Source organism: Thalassophryne amazonica, chromosome 6, assembly GCF_902500255.1.
Source record: "Thalassophryne amazonica chromosome 6, fThaAma1.1, whole genome shotgun sequence".
In the NCBI taxonomy this organism is placed as follows: Eukaryota; Metazoa; Chordata; class Actinopteri; order Batrachoidiformes; family Batrachoididae; genus Thalassophryne; species Thalassophryne amazonica.
In genome coordinates this window covers 129,833,738-129,859,200 of record NC_047108.1, presented here as the reverse complement: position 1 = coordinate 129,859,200, position 25,463 = coordinate 129,833,738, and the positions used below count along the sequence as shown (strand labels likewise).

General features: G+C 44.9%; 1 protein-coding gene across 1 annotated transcript in view; it reads right to left on the bottom strand.

Moving 5' to 3' along the window:
- bin2a (bridging integrator 2a) overlaps positions 1-25,463 on the bottom strand; it is a 40,515-nt gene that overhangs the window by 13,343 nt on the left and 1,709 nt on the right. The window contains exons 3-7 of the mRNA XM_034173455.1: positions 25,065-25,119; positions 24,888-24,982; positions 24,642-24,737; positions 5,341-5,448; positions 5,178-5,263 (exon numbers count right to left, since the gene is read on the bottom strand). Coding sequence (XP_034029346.1) covers positions 5,178-5,263; positions 5,341-5,448; positions 24,642-24,737; positions 24,888-24,982; positions 25,065-25,119 — 440 coding nt within the window. The remainder of the gene's footprint in view (positions 1-5,177; positions 5,264-5,340; positions 5,449-24,641; positions 24,738-24,887; positions 24,983-25,064; positions 25,120-25,463) is intronic.

Below are 25,463 nucleotides of genomic sequence, written 5' to 3'. Positions count from 1 at the left end.
CAGAAAGAGTTACATTGTGTGTTTGTGGACTTAGAAAAAGCTTATGATAGGGTGCCAGGAGAAGAGTTGTGGTATTGTATGAGGAAGTCTGGAGTGGCAGAGGAATATGTTAGGGTAGTGCAGCACATGTACAAGAATAGTGTGACAGCGGTGAGATGCGCAGTCGGAATGACAGACTCATTCAAGGTGGAGGTGGGATTACACCAAGGAGTAGCTCTGAGTCCTTTCTTGTTTGTAGTGGTGATGGACAGGTTGACAGATGAGATCAGACAGGAGTCCCCATGGACTATGATGTTTGCAGATGACACTGTGATCTGTAGTGAGAGTAGAGAGCAAGTTGAGTCTAGTCTGGAGAGGTGGAGATATGCTTTGGAGAGCAGAGGAATGAAAGTCAGTAGAAGCAAGACTGAGTCCATGTGTGTGAATGAGAGGGAGCCCAGTGGAATAGTGCAGTTACAAGGAGTAGAAGTGGTGAAAACTTTAATTTAATTTAATTTAGCTTATAATGCGCCAAATCACAGCAAAAGCCATCTCAAGGCGCCTTACATAAAACAAGTCAACATAAAATTTAATAAATAATTAAAAATGAAAAAAAAATTCAAATACATAAATAAAAACAGACATAAAAATAAAACAATTAAAAATAAAAACTATTCATAAGAAAGAGAATAAAAATGGGTTTGCAGTCTTGACTTAAAAATGTCCACGGACTCAGACTGCCTCACGGTCGCAGGAAGACTGTTCTACAGGGTGGGTGCAGGATGAGAAAAGGCTCTTTGACCTGCTGACTTCTTCTTCACACTGGGAACACAGAGAAGTCCAGCATCCTGTGACTGCAAAGCCCGGGCCGGCATGTAGAGTTCCACCAGATCAGCAAGATAAGATGGTGCCAGTCCATGAACAACTTTAGAAGTCAATAACAAAACCTTAAAATCTGCTCTCACAGAGACAGGGAGCCAGTGCAAAGATGCCAAAAAGGGTGTGATATGTTCAGATCTTCTGCTACGTGTCAGAAGTCTGGCGGCGTTCTGAACCAGCTGAAGACCCCTGAAAGTGAAAGTAGATGAGTTTAAATATTTGGGGTCAACTGCTCAAAGTAATGGAGAGTGTGGTAGAGAGGTGAAGAAGAGAGTGCAGGCAGGGTGGAGTGGGTGGAGAAAGGTGGCAGGAGTGATTTGTGACCAAAGAATATCAGCAAGAGTGAAGGGGAAAGTTTACAAGACAGTAGTCAGACCAGCTATGTTGGACAGCTTAGAGACAGTGACACTAACAAAAAGACAGGAGGCAGAACTGAAGATGTTGAGATTCTCTTTGGGAGTGACAAGAATGGACAAGATTAGGAATCAACATATCAGAGGGACAGCTCAGGTGGGACGGTTTGGAGACAAAGTCAGAGAGGTGAGACCGATATGGTTTGGACATGTGCAGAGGAGGGACCCAGGGTATATAGGGAGATGGATTAATCTTTCTTTAACTTCTGGATCTGTTCCTAAATGTTTCAAATCTGCAGTGATTAAACCATTATTTAAGAAACCTAATCTTGACCCTAGTGTACTGAAAAACTATCGGCCGATATCAAATCTATCATTTTGCTCTAAAATTCTGGAAAAGGTGGTGTCACGGCAGCTCATAGACTATCTTACTGAGAATAATCTCTTTGAACCACTGCAGTCTGCTTTTAGAAAATATCATTCCACAGAGACGGCTCTCACTAAAGTGGTGAATGATTTTCTGCTTACAATGGATTCAGACACCACTACGGTTCTGTTGCTGTTAGATCTCAGTGCTGCATTCGATACAGTGGATCATTATATTCTACTTGATAGGCTGGAAAATCATTTTGGGATTACTGGGAGTGCCCTTGCATGGCTGACATCATACTTGACCAGTCGTTCTCACTGTGTTTTGTACAGTAACACTACCTCTATCCTTAGTGACATGAAATTTGGGGTTCCATAGGGGCCTGTCTTAGGCTCCCTGCTCCCTTTATATAGCACCCCTTGGGCACATATTGCAGCTTTTTGGGATTACCTTTCACTGCTATGCAGATGATACTCAGTTGTACATGCCGATAACTGCTGGTAATCTTGTTCACATAAAATCCTTAGAAGATTGCCTTGCATCAGTGAGAAGTTGGATGTCTAGAAACTTCCCGCTTTTAAACTCTGATAAGACTGAAATGATGGTTCTTGGTCCAGTGAGACATCGGCATCAATTTGACCAGTTAACGCTCAGCCTCGACTCGTGTGTCACACATCACACTGACAAAGTGAGGAACCTTGGGGTAATTTTTGATCCTTCATTGTCCTTTGGCCTCCACATTAGAAATATTACTAGGACTGCTTTCTTCCACCTGCGAAATATAGGGAAGATTCGTCCCATCCTGTCTATGGCTGATGCTGAGACCCTGATCCATGCATTTGTCTCTTCTAGATTGGACTACTGCAATGTTCTATTTTCTGGTTTACCGCAGTCTGGCATTAGGGGTCTCCAATTGGTTCAAAATGCTGCTGCCAGACTTTTGACATGAAGCAGAAAGTTCGACCACATTACACCCATTTTGGCGTCTCTTCACTGGCTTCCTGTCCCAGTGAGATCAGATTTTTAAGGTTCTGCTACTAACCTATAAAATTATTCATGGACTGGCACCTCCCTACCTAGCTGACCTAATTAAACCTTACGTACCGGCCCGGGCTTTACGTTCTCAGAGTGCAGGACTACTTTGTGTCCCTAAGGTGAATAAGAAGTCTGTGGGTCACAGAGCTTTCTCTTATCGTGTCCCTGTTCTGTGGAATGATCTCCCTGCATCAATAAAACAGTCAGATTCTGTGGAGATTTTCAAGTCCAGACTTAAGATGCACTTATTTTCCCTTTCATATGGCAGCATACTGGTACAGTTTTGTTTTACGCTTTTTACTCTTTTAATTCATTTATTAGTAATTGGAGTGTGCCGCGGCCTCAACTTTACCTAAATTCTGGGCCTTTTAGTGAAGTTTAGGGCTAGTGGCCGGCGATCACCTTAGTAATTCTCTGTTTTTGTTGTTGTTTAATGCTGGCAAATTATACAGTATTTTTTCTCTTTCTGATGCCTGATTCTGTTTTTTCTCTGTTTAAGGTGCAGCTCCATCCAGAGATGGGAGTTGTATTTATTTTGGCGATCCTCCTGTCCTGTGCGCCAACAGCAATTCTTGTATATTCGTCCGTGAATTGTTCTGTAATTTATGTTTGTATCATGGCCCAAGCAGAGGGTCACCCCTTTGAGTCTGGTCTGCTTGAGGTTTCTTCCTCAGAGGGAGTTTTTCCTTACCACTGTTGCTCTGGGGGTTGGTAAGGTTAGACCTTACTGGTGTGAAGCGCTTTGAGGCAACTCTGTTGTGATTTGGCACTATATAAATGAAAATAAATTGAAATTGAAATTGAAGGATGCTGAGGATGGAGCCACCAGGCAGGAGGAAAAGAGGAGGTTTATGGATGTGCTGAGGGAGGACATGCAGGTGGTTGGTGTGACAGAGGAAGATACAGAGGATAGGGTGAGATGGAAACGATTGATCTACTGTGGCGACCCCTAACGGGAACAGCCGAAAGACAAAGATAAGAAAAAGAAGATCAAGGATAGGGAAGTGTGGGATGAGCTGCTTGGTCTCCTGCCTTTCCCTACGCTTCGTCATGTTACTAGTTACTTATTCAGACACTTGTTCAGCAAGTTTTTAAATGATTATTTTATTTTTATTTTTGGTATGAATGACATTCAGTAGATCCCGGTAACTGGTAATTGAATAAGTGTCTGGACAGATATTCAGACAGATATTTGCAATTTCAGCCCGATTTGCAGTTATTGTTGTGTGGCTGGGGTGCCTGGCTGGCTTTTGTTTTTGTCTTCTGTTTTCTGTCTTTTGTTTTTCCTTCCAGGTGGCATGCGTTCAGGACTGAGTGGCTGTGTGGCTGAGTTATTAGGACCTCACCCTGATCACCTGAGGCTGGTCATGTGCAGCTCATCAGGACTCACAGCTGTGGTGCATCTATATGGATTGGGGCATGGTTGCATTTAAGTCTGGAGTACACAGTGTGTATTTGCCAGAGACTCGACCTTGTGACCAGACGGGTGAGATCGACGTTTAGAGAACCATCTCATCATCATGGACGCAGAGACCGTACCAGGTTTGATGCCATGGTCTGTGAAAGAGGAGGGGGTGAGGTCTCACGCTCGTCAGCACACTTCCTGAGGTACTTTAGGTTTTGTGACTAACATGAGTACAGTCAGTAAATGTGGTGTCCCTCACACCTTATTATATTGAGCTGTTATGTTAGTCGTTTAATCAGCTTCCACTGCAGTGGAGAATTGAACTGGGTGTTCCATGCCTGCAGGGTGGGAAGCTGATTGGTGATTAAGCCAGGAAGTGTTTGCTGATTATGTACACCTTTGAGTGGTCTCTCTGTGTGTGGAGTGGTGGACTCACATTATGGTTTCTTCTTTCACAGACTCGGTTGGTCGCGGCCACCTGGGGGTGTCGGCGGGGTCCTTGGGTCCGAACTGTTCTGGCTCCGGACCGTTTGTGCTGCTGGGAGCGCACCGTTTTTCCACCTCGCCAGACCGCGCACTTATTTGTTATTAATTAAGCACTCACTGTTATGTCATTAAATTCTGTTATCCTTTGAACCGTGCTCTGCTTATTTTATGCTGGGTCCTAATGTCAAACGCTGGTCGGTTCTCCGACTGCATCCGACACATAACAGTTATAACCCTTTTTTTCAGTCAAAACCTATACTAATCATCTCCCTGGATCAAATGAATGCCATTCTGACCAAAAAATAAAGTATTTGTGTGTGTGTGTGTGTGTGTGTGTGTGTGTGTGTGTGTGTGTGTGTGTGTGTGTGTGTGTGTGTGTGTGTGTGTGTGTGTGTGTGTGTGTGTGTGTCTGGACTGGACTGGACAGATATTCACAATTTCAGGCCAGTTTTCTATATTATGCATCTCTGTGGATCCACTGGATGTCATTGATACCAAAAATAAAAATTAAAAATTGCAGAATAAGGGTCTGAATAAGTAACTGGTAACCAACTTCACTCTGGTGTTAGCTAACTGATGTTGTGTAAGCTCCTCGATGATTATCGTATAATTTGCAATCTGATTGCATTCACAATTCCACAGCAGTAAATCTCAAACATTTCTTTCAGACCTCTCATAGAGCACAGGAAGTTCCTCTTTTAGCTCCCTGTTGATGCTCTCATAGACACGTCTGGCAGCCTTCACCTCTTCCTCTGCCTGCAGAATGAAAACACTCTTGTCTGTTTTAGGCATGGCACAAAGAATACAGAAATCTCACTGAGATATTTAATGACCTTGTTTATGTTGATGTCATCTCTCTTCTTAGCATTTTTCACTGCATCCAGGTGGTGACGGGAAGAGTCATAGTCCACCAGTTTTCTCCCTCTCTTGGCAACTTTCTCCTGCAGATGGGAAAATAAGAACTTATCCTTACATGCTACCTGTGCTTTAGTGTGTGTAGTCTCAATGATTTTGCCTGTGTACGTCCCGACAGTATGAGCTATGCAGTTTAGACCATACTCCATCACCGTCTGGTACACTGCTGCCACTGCTAAGGACAGGAGCAGACTGCAGCATATCATCCACGCAGCAGAGAAGGTGATTGACTGCAATCTGCCATCCCTACACGACCTGTACACCTCCAGGGAAGTGATCGAAAGAGACATGAATTTCCCATAATGCCTTTCGGCACACGTGTCTGTTAAAGCTCAAACCTTCAGAATTTAGTGCATTCCTTTAAAAGATATGTCATATGTGTGATATTTTCTCTTTGTAAAAATGACACAATCATCGTTAATATCGACAAACTGTCTGGAATTAGTTGTTTATGAATAAAACCATAAGTGAAAAATGTGTTGCGCATCATGTCTCTTCCACGCTGTCGGCCATTTTGCATGTTGAAGTTAAATGACATTTTTTTTTCTTTTTGGGCAACAGCAGCGGGCCTGCTCCGTCGCTTCTACTGAAGGACGACTGAACTCACAGCCATCTGACTGCATAAGACAGAATCTCTGACTTGTTGATCGTTTTTGGGTTTGTGATAGCCTTTGATCGCTTTGATGGGCCAAACTAAGTTTCCTGTAAAATAGATATAATGGAATGGTGGAATGGGGCTGTGCAGGCCTGGAGATGAACAGTACAGGCAGTGATGGGCACAGCTAACCAATCAATTCAATTCAATTTTCAATCAATTTTTTTTTTATATAGCGCCAAATCACAACAAACAGTTGCCCCAAGGCGCCTTATATTGTAAGGCAAGGCCATACAATAATTATGTAAAACCCCAACGGTCAAAACGACCCCCTGTGAGCAAGCACTTGGCTACAGTGGGAAGGAAAAACTCCCTTTTAACAGGAAGAAACCTCCAGCAGAACCAGGCTCAGGGAGGGGCAGTCTTCTGCTGGGACTGGTTGGGGCTGAGGGAGAGAACCAGGAAAAAGACATGCTGTGGAGGGGAGCAGAGATCGATCACTAATGATTAAATGCAGAGTGGTGCATACAGAGCAAAAAGAGAAAGAAACAGTGCATCATGGGAACCCCCCAGCAGTCTACGTCTATAGCAGCATAACTAAGGGATGGTTCAGGGTCACCTGATCCAGCCCTAACTATAAGCTTTAGCAAAAAGGAAAGTTTTAAGCCTAATCTTAAAAGTAGAGAGGGTGTCTGTCTCCCTGATCTGAATTGGGAGCTGGTTCCACAGGAGAGGAGCCTGAAAGCTGAAGGCTCTGCCTCCCATTCTACTCTTACAAACCCTAGGAACTACAAGTAAGCCTGCAGTCTGAGAGCGAAGCGCTCTATTGGGGTGATATGGTACTACGAGGTCCCTAAGATAAGATGGGACCTGATTATTCAAAACCTTATAAGTAAGAAGAAGAATTTTAAATTCTATTCTAGAATTAACAGGAAGCCAATGAAGAGAGGCCAATATGGGTGAGATATGCTCTCTCCTTCTAGTCCCCGTCAGTACTCTAGCTGCAGCATTTTGAATTAACTGAAGGCTTTTTAGGGAACTTTTAGGACAACCTGATAATAATGAATTACAATAGTCCAGCCTAGAGGAAATAAATGCATGAATTAGTTTTTCAGCATCACTCTGAGACAAGACCTTTCTGATTTTAGAGATATTGCGTAAATGCAAAAAAGCAGTCCTACATATTTGTTTAATATGCGCTTTGAATGACATATCCTGATCAAAAATGACTCCAAGATTTCTCACAGTATTACTAGAGGTCAGGGTAATGCCATCCAGAGTAAGGATCTGGTCTTTTTGGACCAAAAAGATAGCTTTGATAATCGCTAATCCGCTTACTGAAAGGTTAGCTTTTATAATGCTAAACTGATAAACTGCAAAACCTTTTAGCGGAAGTTACAGCAAACCACTAACCCTTAGTACTGTCGGCTACTGATAAGCCAGTTTCAAGTTTAAGCACCGCCAGGCCTGCACAGCCCCATTCCACCATTCCATTATATCTATTTGACAGGAAACTTAGTTTGGCCCATTTGTCTATTTGACTCGTTCTTTCGTAAGTATTTTTTTCTTTTCTTTTTATTGTTGTTTATGCACCAATGACACAGCTCAAATTCCTTGTAGGTGAGAATTTACATGGCAATATAGTCAATTCTGATTCTGATTCTATTACACTTTAGGAGCTGCATCACTCTATGAGCCTTGAGACCTCAGCATTCCCGATTGGAAAGGTCAGGCCTGAAGACTGGAGCCTAACCCTAACCCTAACGCCGATCAAGTTTTTTCTCCTAACCTGTGCATGGGTTTGTTTAACATGGGAATGCCACTGCACACTGACAAACCAACCTGGTCTCACCGCATGTCGTGATTCAGCAGCAAGAAATATACATTGGTTTGTGATATCTATTAGTTTGTGATATTGTGACGAAAAGTGCGTCATTTTTGTCTCGGCAGCACAAATTCATTCTCATTCATTTCGTGATGGCTGCACGAAATTAAAAGTGAAGCAGAGGGGTTGGGGGTGGTTAAGGTTAGGGTCGGGGGTAGGAGTAGGGTTAGTAATAGTGAGTTTAAAAAAATCCCGTCATGAAAATTTGACTAATTTCGTGACAGTCGCACGAAAAAAAAAAACGTGAGACTGGGCTGGTTTGTTCACATGATTTAATCAAACCTGACATTTCCACAAAAGATCTCTCTCTCTTTCTCTCTCTCCCTCTCTCTCTCTCTCAGTCACACTGGTTCCCTCTACTGGTTGGAGTAATTCACTCCCCCAGTCACACAGAATCACACATTTTTAACACAGGTTTTCCACTCCTTAACCAGGTACTTTCGCACTAAGCGGTCCTTTCCAAGTAAGGTTCTTCTGCTTATTGTCTCTCAGTCTCATCTCTCAGAGAGACGTCTTACAGGTTCAGGTTTCAGGCTGGGGGTGCCTCTTCATTCTCTCTTGCTCAGTCACCGATGTTTCACTGGGGTCCGGTTGAGCTCCTTTTGCTGTTTTCCAGGTTGTGGCAGGTGTCTTAAATGCCCGTTTTGGCTGTTCATGTTATATAGTGAAAAAATCAAAGTTGTGAGAGACTTCAGGCCACATGTTGTTTTTGTTCCACTTGAGGTTTTATAGGTGCAGACCAAATTTGAACTCAGTCAGATAAGATTTAGAGGTCCCCCAGAGTGACACATGTTCCTCTCCCTCCACTGCCAAAGCAACATCACCTTAACGGGCGAAGACTCTGATGCCATTATTTTTCTTTTACAGGTACATGTGGTAGCTTCTAATCACAAAAAGTGGTGGTTGATTGGTCACCCAGAGGAGAACATTACTGGATTACTATATTGCTTGTTTGGGGAAAATTGTTGCTTTGTGGGGACCCCTAAACAATGTCCGATTACAATAAAATTTGGCACAGATCTTTTATTTTATTAGTGGAACAAGAACAGCATGTGGCCCAAAAGATTTTGTAACATTTGACATTTTGAACAGGTCTAATGCTCATGTCCCCAAACCAAATCTAAAGAGTAACCTGGTTATGTATAAATGGCTCAGGAGTACACAGCTACACACCGCCCCGTTCTCCACACTCCTTCAGAGTTGACATGAGTGTATTAATGCCTTCCTTCACTTCCTTGACACTTCTGGAACTCACTCAGTTTTAAAGCACTCAGCAACCCAGGCCCGGATCCAGACCGGTTTGGACCGATGCAGTTGCATCGGTCAAATGTTTTTACGCATCGTTCTTCATTGGTAAAAAAAAAATCTTGAATAATCCCGAATAGTGCTGAATGTGTCCCCGTGGTGAACACAGCTTTTGTGGTTTTCATGTCAACCTATAGTCTGTAAATTATACAGATTTTTCCGAGTTTCAGAGTCATACGGACGTACAAATAAAGTCGGATATTCAGGGTTTGGTCTGCAGCGGCTCTGTAATCAACCGTTTCTGCAGCGCGACTCCACTTTGAAGCCGTGAACCATTGAAGCAATGCTTTGATCCAGTAGCTCGTTGGTTCTTTGATTCACTGCCTTTCAGAAGCGGTAAGTCTGCTTCTTAACCCCTCTCAAAGCCATTAAAATACCATGAGTCACTTTTGTGTGGATTAAAGTCACTAACTGGGACTCTTGTCTTGTTGCAATCAAGAAACGAGAATCGTCCTCCGTTCCGTTGGCACAGCTCCAAACGCTGTGTGGCTCTCTGCTGAGACAGAGTCCATTCGGAATAACTTCAAAATGAATTGACGCTTTAAATAAAATGACACCTCTTTCCAAATGTTGTAATACAGACAATAAACTACAATCGACTAAAACATTTTTTTCCTCCCAAAATGAGACGTGCTGTATTTCTTTACAAATTACATCCTGAAGTGAAGCTCAGCAGCTGTAAGAGCTCAGCTCAGATATATGGAAAGACATTCATGCCAATAATGTCCGAAAGGAAATGCTTTTGACAAAAAGTACAGATTTAGTTTATTCTTATTTATGTCCAGAGATCAAGGATCCACCATGTAGAAATTATTATGTCCAAAGTTTAAGGATCCAGTGACCAATTTCATATTTATTTACTTTAAGACTCAATAAAATGTTGTTCAATTTCAATTTAATTGGCTTATAAAGCGCCAAATCACAACAAAATCTAAATATACTAAAACAAATACATCACAATTGTACACATATCACAATTTGTGATGTATTTGTTTTGGTATATTTAGTCATGGACATGATGAATATTGTTACCTGCTGGACTGTTTCTAATTTTGATTGGTATCAATGGAAAATGTCTTCTGTGAACTGTCTGTATCTCAATATATTATTATTAAGAACATATGCAGTTATATTTTTATTGATTTTATCAAATGAAAAAAAAATATAGATTCAGGTATAATTGGAAGATTTTGTCAATAAATTTGATCCTGTTTACCATCAATTTTTGTTACAGTGGTTTTTTTTTTTTTAGGACATCACATTTATACAAATAAGAATAGTAGAGAAGCTTGAATCTTCGACTGGACTGGGTTGCTTGACGCGAGGACGTTTCGCTTCAAATCGCAGAAGCTTCCTCAGCTAAAATTCTTGCTCTGGTGGTCTGACTTCTGTCTTGACTCTTGTCGAGAAGAATGATCCGAAGTCACAAAAGCTGGAGTTTTAAACCTAACCAGACCCCTCCTACCGAGAGGCAGACTGCTATAGGCTAGTGACTAAACAATAGCTCTAATTAGAACTCATTGTGCTCTAGTTAGCACTCTCCTAATGACAGGGCAGCTGTGGATCCCTTGATGACTCTGCTGATGACGTGAATGACTCATTACCATGAACAAAAGACTGAAACTCCTTTGACCTGAGTACCCCATTGTAAACAATCAATCAATCAATCAATTTTTTTTATATAGCGCCAAATCACAACAAACAGTTGCCCCAAGGCGCTTTATATTGTAAGGCAAGGCCATACAATAATTATGTAAAACCCCAATGGTCAAAACGACCCCCTGTGAGCAAGCACTTGGCTACAGTGGGAAGGAAAAGGAAAAAAAACAGGGGATAAAGTGTGTCTCAGACCCCCTCCCTGGTTAAGGCTGGGTTTCAAACGTTTCACAAAGAATGCCTCCTTGACCCCTCTCTCAAACCATTTCTTCTCTCTGGCTAATATTTTAACTTCCTTGTCCTCAAACGTGTGGTTAGTGTCTTTAAGGTGGAGATGAACTGCAGACTGAGGTCCACTGGCGCCCTCTCTGCGGTGCTGGTATAGCCTTTTGTGTAAAGGTTGCTTCATTTCACCTATGTAGTGTTTGTTACAGTTTTCCTGACATCTGACAGAATACACTACATTGCTCTGTTTGTAACTAGGGATCCTGTCCTTAGGGTGAACTAATTTCTGTCTCAAGGTGTTAACCGGTTTAAAGCAAACTGGGATTTTGTGCTGTCTGAAGATCCTCTGTAGTTTTTCCCCTACTCCTGCTAAATAAGGGAGAGACACTCCTCTTCTTCTTGTCTCCGTCTCCTGTCTATCTGGTCTCTTTATTCTCTGGGACTTCTGCACTTTATCCAGGGACCATCATGGGTACCCACATACTGTGAGGGCTTTCCGGACAGTTGTTGTTCTTTAGCCCTTAATTCCCTGGAATTGGTAAGTGGCATACTCCCAGTAGTTGCATGGTTGTCTTAGTTGGTTGTCTTCATACTATACTTTTGTGCCACTGATTTGGCCTACAATGTTTTTGTCATGGGTTGAAAAGGTTTCTGCAAAGTAAAGCATCTACCATATTTTCATTGTTGTATGTGAATTTTCTGGGAGCGAGCTTCTGTCCTTCAGCCTAGCTGTTGTTTTAATGGAACTTAACGTATACTAATACTAGCTTGTTTATACTGGGTAGGTTTCCTTATGGACCACAAAGCCTACAGGTTCCAGTCCCCTGTCTGGACCTGTCGATGGACTGTCAATTTCAACAGAGATTGTGGTAGGAGGCGTGAGGCTCTGCAGCCGGTGCATGCTCATGTAGACCGGTGTGTTCTGTTTTGTTTTTGTTTATGCATCTAAACTGTCCACAAACAACGTGGGGCCATGCGGATTATATGAAGGGTGAATCTTACAGCTGCTGAATTTGACAGTACAGGCTCATATCTGCTACTAAATAGAGGGAGGAAAAGTGAACTCTTGCAATATACTTAGTTGGGAGGCAATAATCTGCTCCTTATTATTGTTAAGAGAACTTTTCTTTCTTAATAACAAGGAGTCACAGTCACTTTTTTTTTTGAGTGACTGTGACTTAAAGTTGTCTTATTTACTGTTAATACACAGTAGCTTACATATGATACTTTTGGCTGGATTTAAACATTGTTTATTCCTGGTTTATGACCTGATTAAATTTCTTTGTTAAATTAGGTTTACAGATGCCAAAAAATAAATGGATTTGATCTTTGTATTTTTTAATCACTCTTTTAGATTTACTGTTGTATACTGTATTTTGCAATTGGTACAAATTACTTACTTACATTCTGACACATTTCTCACATTTATAGTGGCAAATATAGAATATAAATGATCAGATGGAAAGTATAGATCTATTTGTTGTTATGGTGTTAAAGATGTTAATAACCGGGGCGCAATGCATGGGTTTGATGACGGGCAAAAACACAGTCTACCCACTTCAAAAATGTAGACTACACCACTGTCCCCAGGATACAGTCTGTAGTATGTCTGCCTGTCGATGAGTCCCTCTTTCTCCAGGTTTTGGAGGTAGCTAATGATTTTCTTCTTATAGCCGCTTGTGGACCCCACAAGCGGCTCTTCAGACGTTTGTATGTATTGGAGTCACTGAGCAAGTTGTTGATCTTGGCCTCGTAGTCAGATGTGTTCAGGACCACCGTGCATCTGCCTTTATCCACTGGTAGGTTAAGGATGCTTTGGTCCTTTTGCAGTGCTGACAAAGCTTTCCGTTCTTCTCCTGTGATGTTGGACGGAGGAGGCTTAGCACTGTTCAGCACTGCTGTGACTCTTAGTCGGAGGTCCCCAGCTTCTGACTCTGACAAACTGTTATGTTTATGTTAAAGATACACCCAGACAAATGAATGACAACAGGGAAAATTGGGTAAAGAATCTGTCCAACAGGGTTCTTACACAGACAGAAAAGGATGTGCTCGCTAACGGACTCAATTTCTCAGTGACCCCTAAACATATACCGACAGTAGATTACATCACTGCAGTAGAGTCAGCCATTAAACATAACACGGTGGTCCTGAACACATCTGACTATGAGGCCAAGATCAACAACTTGCTCAGTGACTCCAATACATACGAATGTCTGAAGAGAGACCCCACAAGCGGCTATAAGAAGAAATGATGGGTGACAGCTGTCATGAGTTGATGTGTGACAGCTGTCACTCCCGGTTGTGTCCGTGGCGGCAGCGCCCTCTCGTGCCTGAAGCCCGCACTTCAGGCAGGGTGCCCTCTGGTGGTGGGCCAGCAGTACCTCCTCTTCTGGCGGCCCACACAACAGGACCCCCCCCTCAATGGGCGCCTCCTGGCACCCGACCAGGCTTGTCCGGGTGACGTCGGTAGAAGTCGACCAGGAGGTCCGGGTCCAGGATGAAGCTCCTCTTCACCCAGGAGTGTTCTTCAGGTCAATACCCCTCCCAGTCCACAAGATACTGAAACCCCCGGCCCTTCCGACGGACGTCCAGGAGCCTGCGAACCGTCCATGCAGGCTCCCCATCGATGATCCGGGCAAGAGGCAGCGCCGGTCCAGGAGCACAGAGGGGTGAGGTGTGGTGTGGCTTGATCTGGGAAACATGAAAAACCGGGTGACCGGACTGAGAACTTTGAGGATCTTGAATGGACCAATATACCTGTCCTTGAGTTTGGGTGAGTCCACTTGGAGGGGGATGTCCTTCATTGAAAGCCACACCTCCTGCCCGGGCTGGTAAGCAGGGGCCGGGGAACACCGGCGGTCTGCATGGGCCTTAGCCCTCGTCCGGGCCTTCAACAAGGCAGAACGGGCGGTGCGCCACACCCGACGGCATCTTCGCAGGTGGGCCTGGACCGAGGGCACACCAACTTCTCCCTCCACCACGGGGAACAATGGGGGCTGGTACCCCAGACACACCTCAAATGGGGAGAGGCCGGTGGCAGAGGACACTTGGCTGTTATGGGCGTACTCGATCCAGGCCAGATGGTGACTCCAGGCCGACGGGTGCGCGGATGTAACACAGCGGAGGGCCTGTCCATTCGTCTGAGGGTGATACCCGGACGAGAGGCTCACGTTGGCCCCCAGTTCTCTGCAGAAATGTCTCCAAACCTGTGAGGAGAACTGAGGACCACGGTCCGAGACAATGTCAGTTGGTATCCCATGCAGACGTATGACGTGGTGGACCAGGAGGTCTGCTGTCTCCTGGGCCATAGGGAGCTTCGGGAGGGCCACGAAGTGGGCCGCCTTGGAGAAACGGTCCACTATCATGAAGATGGTCGTCATGCCCTGGGACGGTGGGAGGCCCGTGACAAAGTCCAGGCCAATGTGAGACCAGGGGCAACGAGGCACCGGAAGCGGTTGCAGAAGTCCTTGTGCCTTGGAGTGGTCGGCCTTGCCCCTGGCACAGGTGGTGCAGGCCTGGACATACTCCCGGACGTCGGCCTCCATGGACGGCCACCAGAAGCGCTGCCGGACAACTGCCACGGTCCTACACACGCCTGGATGACAGGAGAGCTTGGACCAGTGACAGAAGTCCAAGACTGCAGCTCTGGCCTCTGGTGGGACGTATAAATGGTTCTTTGGTCCAGTTCCGGGGTCCGGGCTCCGTGCCAGGGCCTCCCTGATGGTCTTCTCCACGTCCCAGGTGAGGCTGGCCACGATAGTGGACTCCGGAATGATGGGCTCCGGTGGATCCGACAGCTCAGTCTTGACCTCATCTTCATGCACCCGGGACAAGGCATCCGATCTCTGGTTCTTGGTCCCGGGGCGGTAGGTGATTCGGAAGTCAAAACGCCCGAAGAACAGTGACCAGCGGGCTTGCCTGGGGTTCAGCCACTTGGTGGTCCTGATATACTCCAGGTTCCGATGGTCAGTGAAAACCGTGAACGGCACAGACGCTCCCTCCAACAGATGTCTCCACTCCTCAAGAGCCTCTTTCACCGCAAGGAGTTCTCGATTGCCGACTCATAGTTCCGTTCAGCTGGGGTCAACCTGCGAGAAAAGTAGGCACACGGGTGAAGAACCTTATCGGTCTCTCTGCTCTGGGATAGCACGGCTCCTATCCCTGAGTCAGAGGTGTCCACTTCAACCACGAACTGGCGGCTAGGGTCGGGCTGCACCAGAACTGGTGCAGACGAGAACCGGCGTTTCAACTCCTTGAACTCGGCTTCGCACCGATCCGACCAGGTGAAGGGGACTTTTGGAGAGGTCAGGGCTGTCAGGGGGCTAACTACCTGACTGTAGCCCTTAATGAACCTCCTGTAGAAATTTGCGAAGCCGAGGAACTGTTGCAGCTTCCTACGGCTTGTTGGTTGGGGCCAATCTCTCACCGCCGCAACCTTGGCCGGATCAGGGGCGACGGAGTTGGAGGAAATGATGAACCCCAGGAAGGACAAAGAGGTGCGGTGAAACTCACACTTCTCACCCTTCACAAACAGCCGGTTCTCCAACAACCGCTGCAGGACCTGACGTACATGCTGGACATGAGTCTCAAGGTCCGGGGAAAAGATGAGTATGTCATCCAGATATACGAAGACGAATCGGTGCAGGAAGTCCCGCAAGACGTCATTAACCAAAGCTTGGGACGTCGCGGGGGCATTAGTGAGGCCGAACGGCATGACCAGGTACTCAAAATGACCTAATGGGGTGTTGAATGCCGTCTTCCATTCGTCTCCCTTCTGGATCCGAACCAGGTGGTACGCATTCCTGAGGTCCAGTTTGGTGAAAATTTGGGCTCCATGCAGGGGTGTGAACACTGAATCCAACAGGGGTAAAGGGTATCGATTATGAACTGTTATGTCATTCAGCCCCCTGTAATCAATGCATGGACGGAGTCCGCCATCTTTCTTGCCCACAAAAAAGAAACCTGCACCCATCGGGGAGGTGGAATTCCAGATCAACCCGGCAGCTAATGAGTCCCGGATGTGGGTCTCCATTGATTCACGCTCGGGACGTGAGAGATTGTACAGCTTGCTGGACGGGAACTCAACGCCCAGGACCAAATCAATGGCACAATCGTACGGACGGTGCGGGGGAAGGGTGAGCGCCAGATCCTTGCTGAAGATATCAGCAAGATCGTGGTACTCAACCGGCACCGCCGTCAGATTGGGAGGGACTTTAACCTCCTCATTAGCATTTACACCGGGAGGAACCGAGGATCCTAAACAATTCCGGTGGCAGGTTTCACTCCACTGAGCCACAACCCCAGACGGCCAATCAATCCGGGGATTGTGTTTAATCATCCATGGGAAGCCCCAAATCATGCGGAAGGTAGAAGGAGTTACAAAAAACTAAATCTCCTCCCGGTGATTCCCAGACACTACCAGGGTTACAGGTAGTGTCTTGTGTGTGATAAAAGGGAGAAGAGTGCCATCTAGTGCTCGCACCTTCACTGGCAAAGAAAGCGCCACCAGAGGGAGCCCTACCTCGCTTGCCCATCTGCTATCCAGCAGATTCCCTTCTGACCCCGTGTCCACCAGTGCTGGGGCTTGAAGGGTTAAATCCCCGCTCAGGATTGTAACTGGGAGTCGTGTTGAAAGATGTGTATGACCCATGTGAATGTTTTGACCCCCCCTCAGCCCAGTCTCTAAGGGCGGGCGTTTGTGTTTTGACCGTTTGGGGCAGACTCTCTGCTGATGCTCACTCAAGCCGCAGACAAAGCACTCCCCGCGGATCAGCCTCCTCTGTCTGAATGTGGCCCTGCTCGTGTCCCTAGCATTGTCAGCAGGGGGAGCTGTAGCCACACGGAGTGCTGTGGCTGTGGAGCGTGGGGAAGACGGTTCTCTTTCGGACCCGGGAGGAAGAGGGACGGCTTGTGCCTGACCACGCCCTTCGCCTCGCTCCCGTCGGCGTTCTTCTAACCGATTGTCCAATCGTATAACCAAATCGATAAGCTCAGCCAAATCCCGCGGTTCCTCCTTAGCCACCAGGTGCTCCTTCAGGACCGACAACAGTCCGTCTATGAAGGCGGCGCGGAGCGCAGTCATATTCCAGCCGGATCTTGCATCCGTGATGCGTAAGTTGACTGCATATTCGGTTGCGCTCCGGCGCCCCTGTCTCATTGACAGCAGCACGGTAGACGCAGTTTTGCCTCTGTTGGGGTGATCAAAAACAGTTCTGAGCTCCCTCACAAACCCAATATAAGAGGCAAGGAGCCGTGAACTTTGTTCCCAAAGCGCTGTAGCCCAAGCGCGTGCCTTACCTCAAAGCAAATTAATCACGTAAGCCACCTTACTGGCGTCAGACGTGTACATCACGGGACGCTGTGCAAAGACGAGCGAACACTGCATAAGAAAGTCCGTGCACGTCTCTACACAACCTCCGTACGGCTCTGGGGGGCTTATGTATGCTTCAGGGGATGGTGGTGGTGGGGGGGGGGGGTCGTTGAATGACCAGTGGAATGTCTGTATTCGGCACCGGGTCGGCAGGAGTAGGAGCTGCAGCAGCGCCCTGAGCGCGCGCTTCCACCTGCGCGGTGAGAGCCTCCATCCTGCGATTAAGGATGATGTTTTGCTCAGTCATCAGGTCCATCCGAGCGGTAAAGGCGGTGAGGATGTGCTGCAACTCACCAATCACGCCTCCAGCCGACGCCTGTGCACCCTGCTCTTCCATTGGCTGTCCAACAGATGGTTGACGCCCCTCGGGATCCATGACGTTGGCCGAGATATCCTGTTGGGGAAAGTGTAGTAACACGGACCCACAACAGGGGGCGCAAATGAACGGTCAATAGATGAGCCAAAAGGTAACAATTTAATGTTGTGAATGTGCACAACGATGATACAGACAATCACAGAATCTGACAGCAGTCAATACACCAAGGTGACGTGTGGGCAGGCTCGAGGATAGAAGACGTCTGTCCTGATAAGAGCCGGAACCACACGATTTCCACCGCCACAGAACCCGGAGAATACTGGAGCCGCCAAGTCCCGAATTCCCAGGTGATCACCGTCCCCGACTGTCGGATCTGGTACTGCTGGCGAGGAACACAAACAGTGAGATGTGGGTGTGTGCACACACCCAGTAACAAAAACAGTCAGAAGGTGGAAAGTCACCTCCACCTCTAATCACACACACGTGCAGCTCCTGTCAACCACTTATCTGGTTGGGGGGGTGAAGCGAAGCCGTCACTGATCACACCAAACGCCAATCCCACAGATAAGGAAACACTTACAGGAAAACGGCTGCAAAGAAGTTCAGACTGTTAGTCAATGTTTTCAGTTTAGCAGAGAATTACCTTCACAGGTAGATGATATCTCGGCAGCGAGGTGGAGATGACATCCGGCTTTTATGGAGTGATGAGTTGATGTGTGACAGCTGTCACTCCCGGTTGTGTCCGTGGCGGCAGCGCCCTCTCGTGCCTGAAGCCCGCACTTCAGGCAGGGCGCCCTCTGGTGGTGGGCCAGCAGTACCTCCTCTTCTGGCGGCCCACACAACAAACACCTTGAGACAGAAATTACTTCACCCTAAGGACATGATCCCTAGTTACAAACAGAGCAATGTAGTGTATTCTATCAGATGTCAGGAAAACTGTAATGAACACTACATAAGTCAGACGAAGCAACCTTTACACAAAAGGCTATACCAGCACCGCAGAGAGGGCGCCAGTGGACCTCAGTCTGCAGTTCATCTCCACCTTAAAGACACTAACCACATGTTTGAGGACAAGGAAGCTAAAATATTAGCTAGAGAGAAGAAATGGTTTGAGAGAGGGGTCAAGGAGGCATTCCTTGTGAAACGTTTGAAACCCAGCCTTAACTGGGGAGGGGGTCTGAGACACACTTTATCCCCTGTTTACAATGGGGTACTCAGGTCAAAGCAGTTTCAGTCTTTTGTTCATGGTAATGAGTCATTCACATCATCAGTAGAGTCGTCAAGGGAGCCACAGCTGCCCTGTCATTAGGAGGGTGCTAACTAGAGCACAATAGGTTCTAATTAGAGCTATTGTTTAGTCACTAGCCTTAGCAGTCTGCCTCTCGGTAGGAGGGGTCTGGTTAGGTTTAAAACTCCAGCTTTTGTGATTTTGGATCATTCTTCTCGACAAGAGTCAAGACAGAAGTCAGACCACCAGAGCAAGAATTTTAGCTGAGGAAGCTTCTGCGATTTGAAGCGAAACGTCCTCGCGTCAAGCAACCCAGTCCAGTCGAAGATTCAAGCTTCTCTACTATGGAAACCACCTGGACAACTGAGAGCCTACACAGAAACAAATAAGAATGTTCACTATGGTCCATGAAGTATAATAAATATATTAAAAGAAGTGTGACAGTGTATGTTGCACACGAATAAAAGAATGAAGATTATTGAATAACAAGACGCGTACGATTTTTATTTTATCACTGGGCAAAAATGCATCTGTCAGATTTTCACTCTGGATCCAGCCCTGATACCCACATATCACCTGGTTGTGACAATTACATGGCTGCTTTTGAGTGACAGGGTTGACCTGCTGGTCTGCATGGTTGGTTGCCAATTTGTACCAATATTGGTTCCACAGGTTGGTGGATGCATCATTACTCAGCAGCAGCAGATGTTTCTACACCTGACCTGTAGGCAGAGTCACCTTACTGCACTGTACTATTTCTACATCTTAAGAGTTGATTTAACTCAAATGTAACCACTAGACCTTTTATCTACTGACTTGTCAATGCAATAATGAAAGAAGAGCCCCACCTGGACATGAAGCAAACTGTCAAGTAATTGTCCAGTTACTTTTGGGTCCCTCAAAATTGGGATCAAACATCAAAAACCAGCAAATGTACGCATCAGTGTTCATACATACTCTGCACTGGGTGTTTCCCTTTTAAATATGAAATTCAAAAACAGCGCAATCCGAGTTCACTCACTTGTGTTTCAACTTTGGTTTAAAATCAGTTAGTATCATACTGAGGACCCATTTAGCACAGCTTGGAATGTCTTTATTTTGATATAGATTCCAGAATCAGAAACAGGTTTGGAAACTTTCCGGAGCAGTGTTTCAAGTTCACCATCACTACTTTACAGTACAGACAAAACGTCTTGGCACTTTCCCCAGGGACACATTCTATCTAATCTTTAATTAGGGAATAACCCTGTTGTGTCTGATGATTTCCAGACATTCATGCTGGTTATACGGTTGCAAATTGAGCTTTATACCTTGTCAAGAAAACAGATATTTGCAACTGTAATCCAGCATGAGTGTCCGCAAATCATCAGACATAAGGGGGTTATTCCCATTCTAATCCAATTCCATTGTTTGCAGTTTATTTTTCTGTAGGTAATTTGGTCGGTGAGGCTTAGGTCATGGACTAATCCAGTCAGGGCATGGACTAATCCATCAAATGTGAAACGGTAAGTCTGTATCAGAATCCACAGCAATACTGTCGCATAGTATCTTAAATTCACCCATTTCAGCATTGTCGGCGGTATGCGACTTTCTCTCGCTCTCAGCTGACGCCACGATTATTGACATCTGCGTAGCAGCATGTAAGGCCACTTAGGGCGCGGAGTAATACATCCAAATGTGAAACGGTCAGATATTTTGTCACTGTTACCCCGATATTATACGGTCTGAAATCTCACACGATGAACCAATCAGATTTGTGGAAAAATGTATTCCAGTTTTACTTTACTGTTCTGATCACATTTGCTCATATACAGTGAGGAAAATAAGTATTTGAACACCCTGCGGTTTTGCAAGTTCTCCCACTTAGAAATCATGGAGGGGTCTGAAATTTTCATCTTAGGTGCATGTCCACTGTAAGAGACATAATCTAAAAACAACAACAACAAAAAAAAATCCGGAAATCACAATGTATAATTTTTTAATAATTTTGCTGCTGCAAATAAGTATTTGAACACCTACCAACCAGCAAGAATTCTGTCTCACACAGACCTGTTAATTTTTCTTTAAGAAGCCCTCTTATTCTGCACTCTTTACCTGTATTAATTGCACCTGTTTTTGTTACCTGTATAAAATACACCTGTTCACACACTCAATCAATCACACTCCAACCTGTCCAGCATAGCCAAGACCAAAGAGCTGTCTAAGGACACCAGGGACAAAACTGTAGACCTGCACAAGGCTGGGATGGACTACAGGACAACAGGCAAGCAGCTTGGTAGAAGACAACAACTGTTATGATTATTTATTAGAAAGTGGAAGAAACACAAGATGACTGTCAATCTCCCTCGGTCTGGGATTCCATGCAAGATCTCACTTTGTGGGGTAAGGATGATTCTGAGAAAGCTCAGAACTACACAGGAGGACCTGGTCAATGACCTGAAGAGAGCTGGGACCACAGTCACAAAGATTACATTAGTAACACATGATGCTGTCATGGTTTAAAATCCTGCAGGGCAGCAAGGTCCCCCTGCTCAAGCCAGCACATGTCCAGGCCCATTTGAAGTTCACCAGTGACCATCTGGATGATCCAGAGGAGGCATGGGAGAAGGTCATGTGGTCAGATGAGACCAGAATAGAACTTTTTAGAATCAACTCCACTTACCATGTTTAGAGGATGAGAACAACCCCAAGAAAACCATCCCAACCGTGAAGCATGGGGGTGGAAACATCATACTCTGGGGGTGCTCTTCTGCAAAGGGGACAGGACGACTGCGCTGTATTGAAGGGAGGATGGATGGGGTCATGTATTGCGAGATTTTGATAAACAACCTCCTTCCCTCAGTAAGAGCATTGAAGATGGGTCATGGCTGGGTCTTCCAGCATGACAATGACCCCAAACACACAGCCAGGGCAACTAAGGAGGGGCTCCGTAAGAAGCATTTCAAGGTCCTGGAGTGGCCTGGCCAGTCTCCAGACCTGAACTCAATAGAAAATCTTTGGAGGGAGCTGAAACTCCAAACCTGAAAGATCTAGAGAAGATCTGTATGGAGGAGTGGACCAAAATCCCTGCTGCAGTGTGTGAAAACCTGGTGAAAAACTACAGGAAATGTTTGACCTCTATAATTGCAAACAAAGGCTACTGTACCAAATATTAACATTGATTTTCACAGGTGTTCAAATACTTATTTGCAGCAGTAACATACAAATAAATTATTTAAAAAATCATATATTGTGATTTCCTGATTTTTTTTTGTTTGTTTGTTTGTTTTGTTTTTTAGATTATGTCTCTCGCAGTGGACATGCACCTAAGACGAAAATTTCAGACCCCTCCATGATTTCTAAGTGGGAGAACTTGCAAAATCGCAGGGTGTTCAAATACTTATTTTCCTCACTGTATATGGTTGCTCTCCTGTTAGCGGGGTGAGTTGGAGTGTAGTGGTGGCCACACTATGGTGTGGCCACCACTACCAGGCTGCTCAAGGAAGTCCTACCATTATTTAATGCTTCAATCTTAAATATGATCAATCTATCTTTGTTAGTTGGTTATGTACCACAGGCCTTTAAGGTGGCAGTAATTAAACCATTACTTAAAAAGCCATCACTTGACCCAGCTATCTTAGCTAATTATAGGCCAATCTCCAACCTTCCTTTTCTCTCAAAGATTCTTGAGAGGGTAGTTGTAAAACAGCTAACTGATCACCTGCAGAGGAATGGTCTATTTGAAGAGTTTCAGTCAGGTTTTAGAATTCATCATAGTACAGAAACAGCATTAGTGAAGGTTACAAATTATCTTCTTATGGCTTCGGACAGTGGACTTATCTCTGTGCTTGTTCTGTTGGACCTCAGTGCTGCTTTTGATACTGTTGACCATAAAATTTTATTACAGAGATTAGAGCATGTCATAGGTATTAAAGGCATTGCGCTGCGGTGGTTTGAATCATATTTGTCTAATAGATTACAGTATGTTCATGTAAATGGGGAATCTTCTTCACAGACTAAAGTTAATTATGGAGTTCCACAAGGTTCTGTGCTAGGACCAATTTTATTCACTTTATACATGCTTCCCTTGGGCAGTATTATTAGACGGTATTGCTTAAATTTTCATTGTTACGCAGATGATACCCAGCTTTATCTATCCATGAAGCCAGAGGACACACACCAATTAGCTAAACTGCAGGATTGTCTTACAGACATAAAGACATGGATGACCTCTAATTTCCTGCTTTTAAACTCAGATAAAACTGAAGTTATTGTACTTGGCCCCACAAATCTTAGAAGCATGGTGTCTAACCAGATCGTTACTCTGGATGGCATTTCCCTGATCTCTAGTAATACTGTGAGAAATCTTGGAGTTATTTTTGATCAGGATATGTCATTCAAAGCGCATATTAAACAAATATGTAGGACTGCCTTTTTTGCATTTACGCAATATCTCTAAAATCAGAAAGGTCTTGTCTCAGAGTGATGCTGAAAAACTAATTCATGCATTTGTTTCCTCTAGGCTGGACTATTGTAATTCATTATTATCAGGTTGTCCTAAAAGTTCCCTAAAAAGCCTTCAGTTGGTTCAGAATGCTGCAGCTAGAGTACTGACGGGGACTAGCAGGAGAGAGCATATCTCACCCGTGTTGGCCTCCCTTCATTGGCTTCCTGTTAATGCTAGAATAGAATTTAAAATTCTTCTTCTTACTTATAAGGTTTTGAATAATCAGGTCCCATCTTATCTTAGGGACCTCGTAGTACCATATTACCCCATTAGAGTGCTTCGCTCTCAGACTGCGGGCTTACTTGTAGTTCCTAGGGTTTGTAAGAGTAGAATGGGAGGCAGAGCCTTCAGCTTTCAGGCTCCTCTCCTGTGGAACCAGCTCCCAATTCAGATCAGGGAGACAGATACCCTCTCTACTTTTAAGATTAGGCTTAAAACTTTCCTTTTCGCTAAGGCTTATAGTTAGGGCTGGATCGGGTGACCCTGGACCATCCCTTGGTTATGTTGCTTTAGACGTAGACTGTGTTTCATAATTATTGTATGGCCTTGCCTTGCAATGTGGAGCGCCTTGGGGCAACTGTTTGTTGTGATTTGGCGCTATACAAGAAAAAAGTTGATTGATTGATTGATTGACTATGTCCTGTGTTCACAAGGTAGACAAATATGTTGTTATAATTTTCTGTAATTTGTGCAGCATGCACTAACCACCCAGGAGGTGGCATACACGTCTATAGGATATTACAAAGGAAAAACAAATGTGCTGTTCTGATTGATTGGCTTCATCAAAGTTCACCAGATGTGACAGGGTTTGTCCCCATTATATGTTCTTCTAATGTGGTAAGTGTTGAGATGATAGCATGGATTGTTTTTTCAGTTACTCTCTGTCCAAGATGGCTGAGTTGGACTCACTCACTCATTCACCTTCTCATCTATATATTTGATGACCAAGTCCCACTGTTACTAGTCAGGGAAAAATGTGTAATTCCCTCATTATATAACCAGTTTGCATGAGATTACATTCAAAGTAAAGGTGACCGTCCAAACTATGACCTCGTAATCACGATCATTTAACTAAAATGAGAGAGAGAAAGAGAGGGAGGTAATGTCTGAATATATGGACCATGTTTGATGTGGGCTGGCTCTTTCTGCTTACCCGGACATCTGGAAATTGGTCCACGTAGGACTCCATGGTGCGTACAGCCTGGTCTAATAGCTTCACCTCATAATCATTCCACAGGAGGTCCTCCCCCTTCATAAAATAGCAAAATAAATTTGGCTTTAATTATGCGTAAAGACATGATTGTGGTCCCCTGGCACTGTGGAAATCGTTCACTCATCAAAGAGAAGCCAAACCGCAGTACAGCTGCTGGTTTCACCATGACTTGATGAATGATCTGACCTCTACGATGGCTCCCAGGTCTTCCTCTCCAGCCCAGCTGGATTCATAAGCATCAAACAGAGACTGGGACAAACGTCTGGAAGCCTCCTGCATTTCTGTGATACGTGAGCAGGAAAATAGTCTTTGTGAGCTCTGCAGAGAACTTCATAAGTATCCAGATTCAAAAACCCTTCTCACCTCTGACTGCACTGAGGTAGTTCTTCAGGTCCTTGTAGATTCTGTTCCCATCAGTCTGCAAACACACATTCAGGCATGTCAGCCTTCAGATTTATTGCTGTTGGGTAACATCAATAAATTGTAACATGATGAAACAACAACAGAAAGTTAATTGATTTAAAACATCTATTTTTATTCACTTATGTTTGAATGGACTTCAAATCTGCTCACAAAGGCTGCTCCACACTTTTACCTTCTCTCAGGAGGTTATGTTCTAGTCGCCATTGTCTCTCTGTTTATTATCTGTTTATTTAACTTTCAGTAATAACGAAGAGTTGATTAAATTTTCACACAAGCACAGTTCAAGTGGTGTCAAGTGTTTCTTTGATCTTTCTCTTTGTTCTTTAATCCTGATCCTGA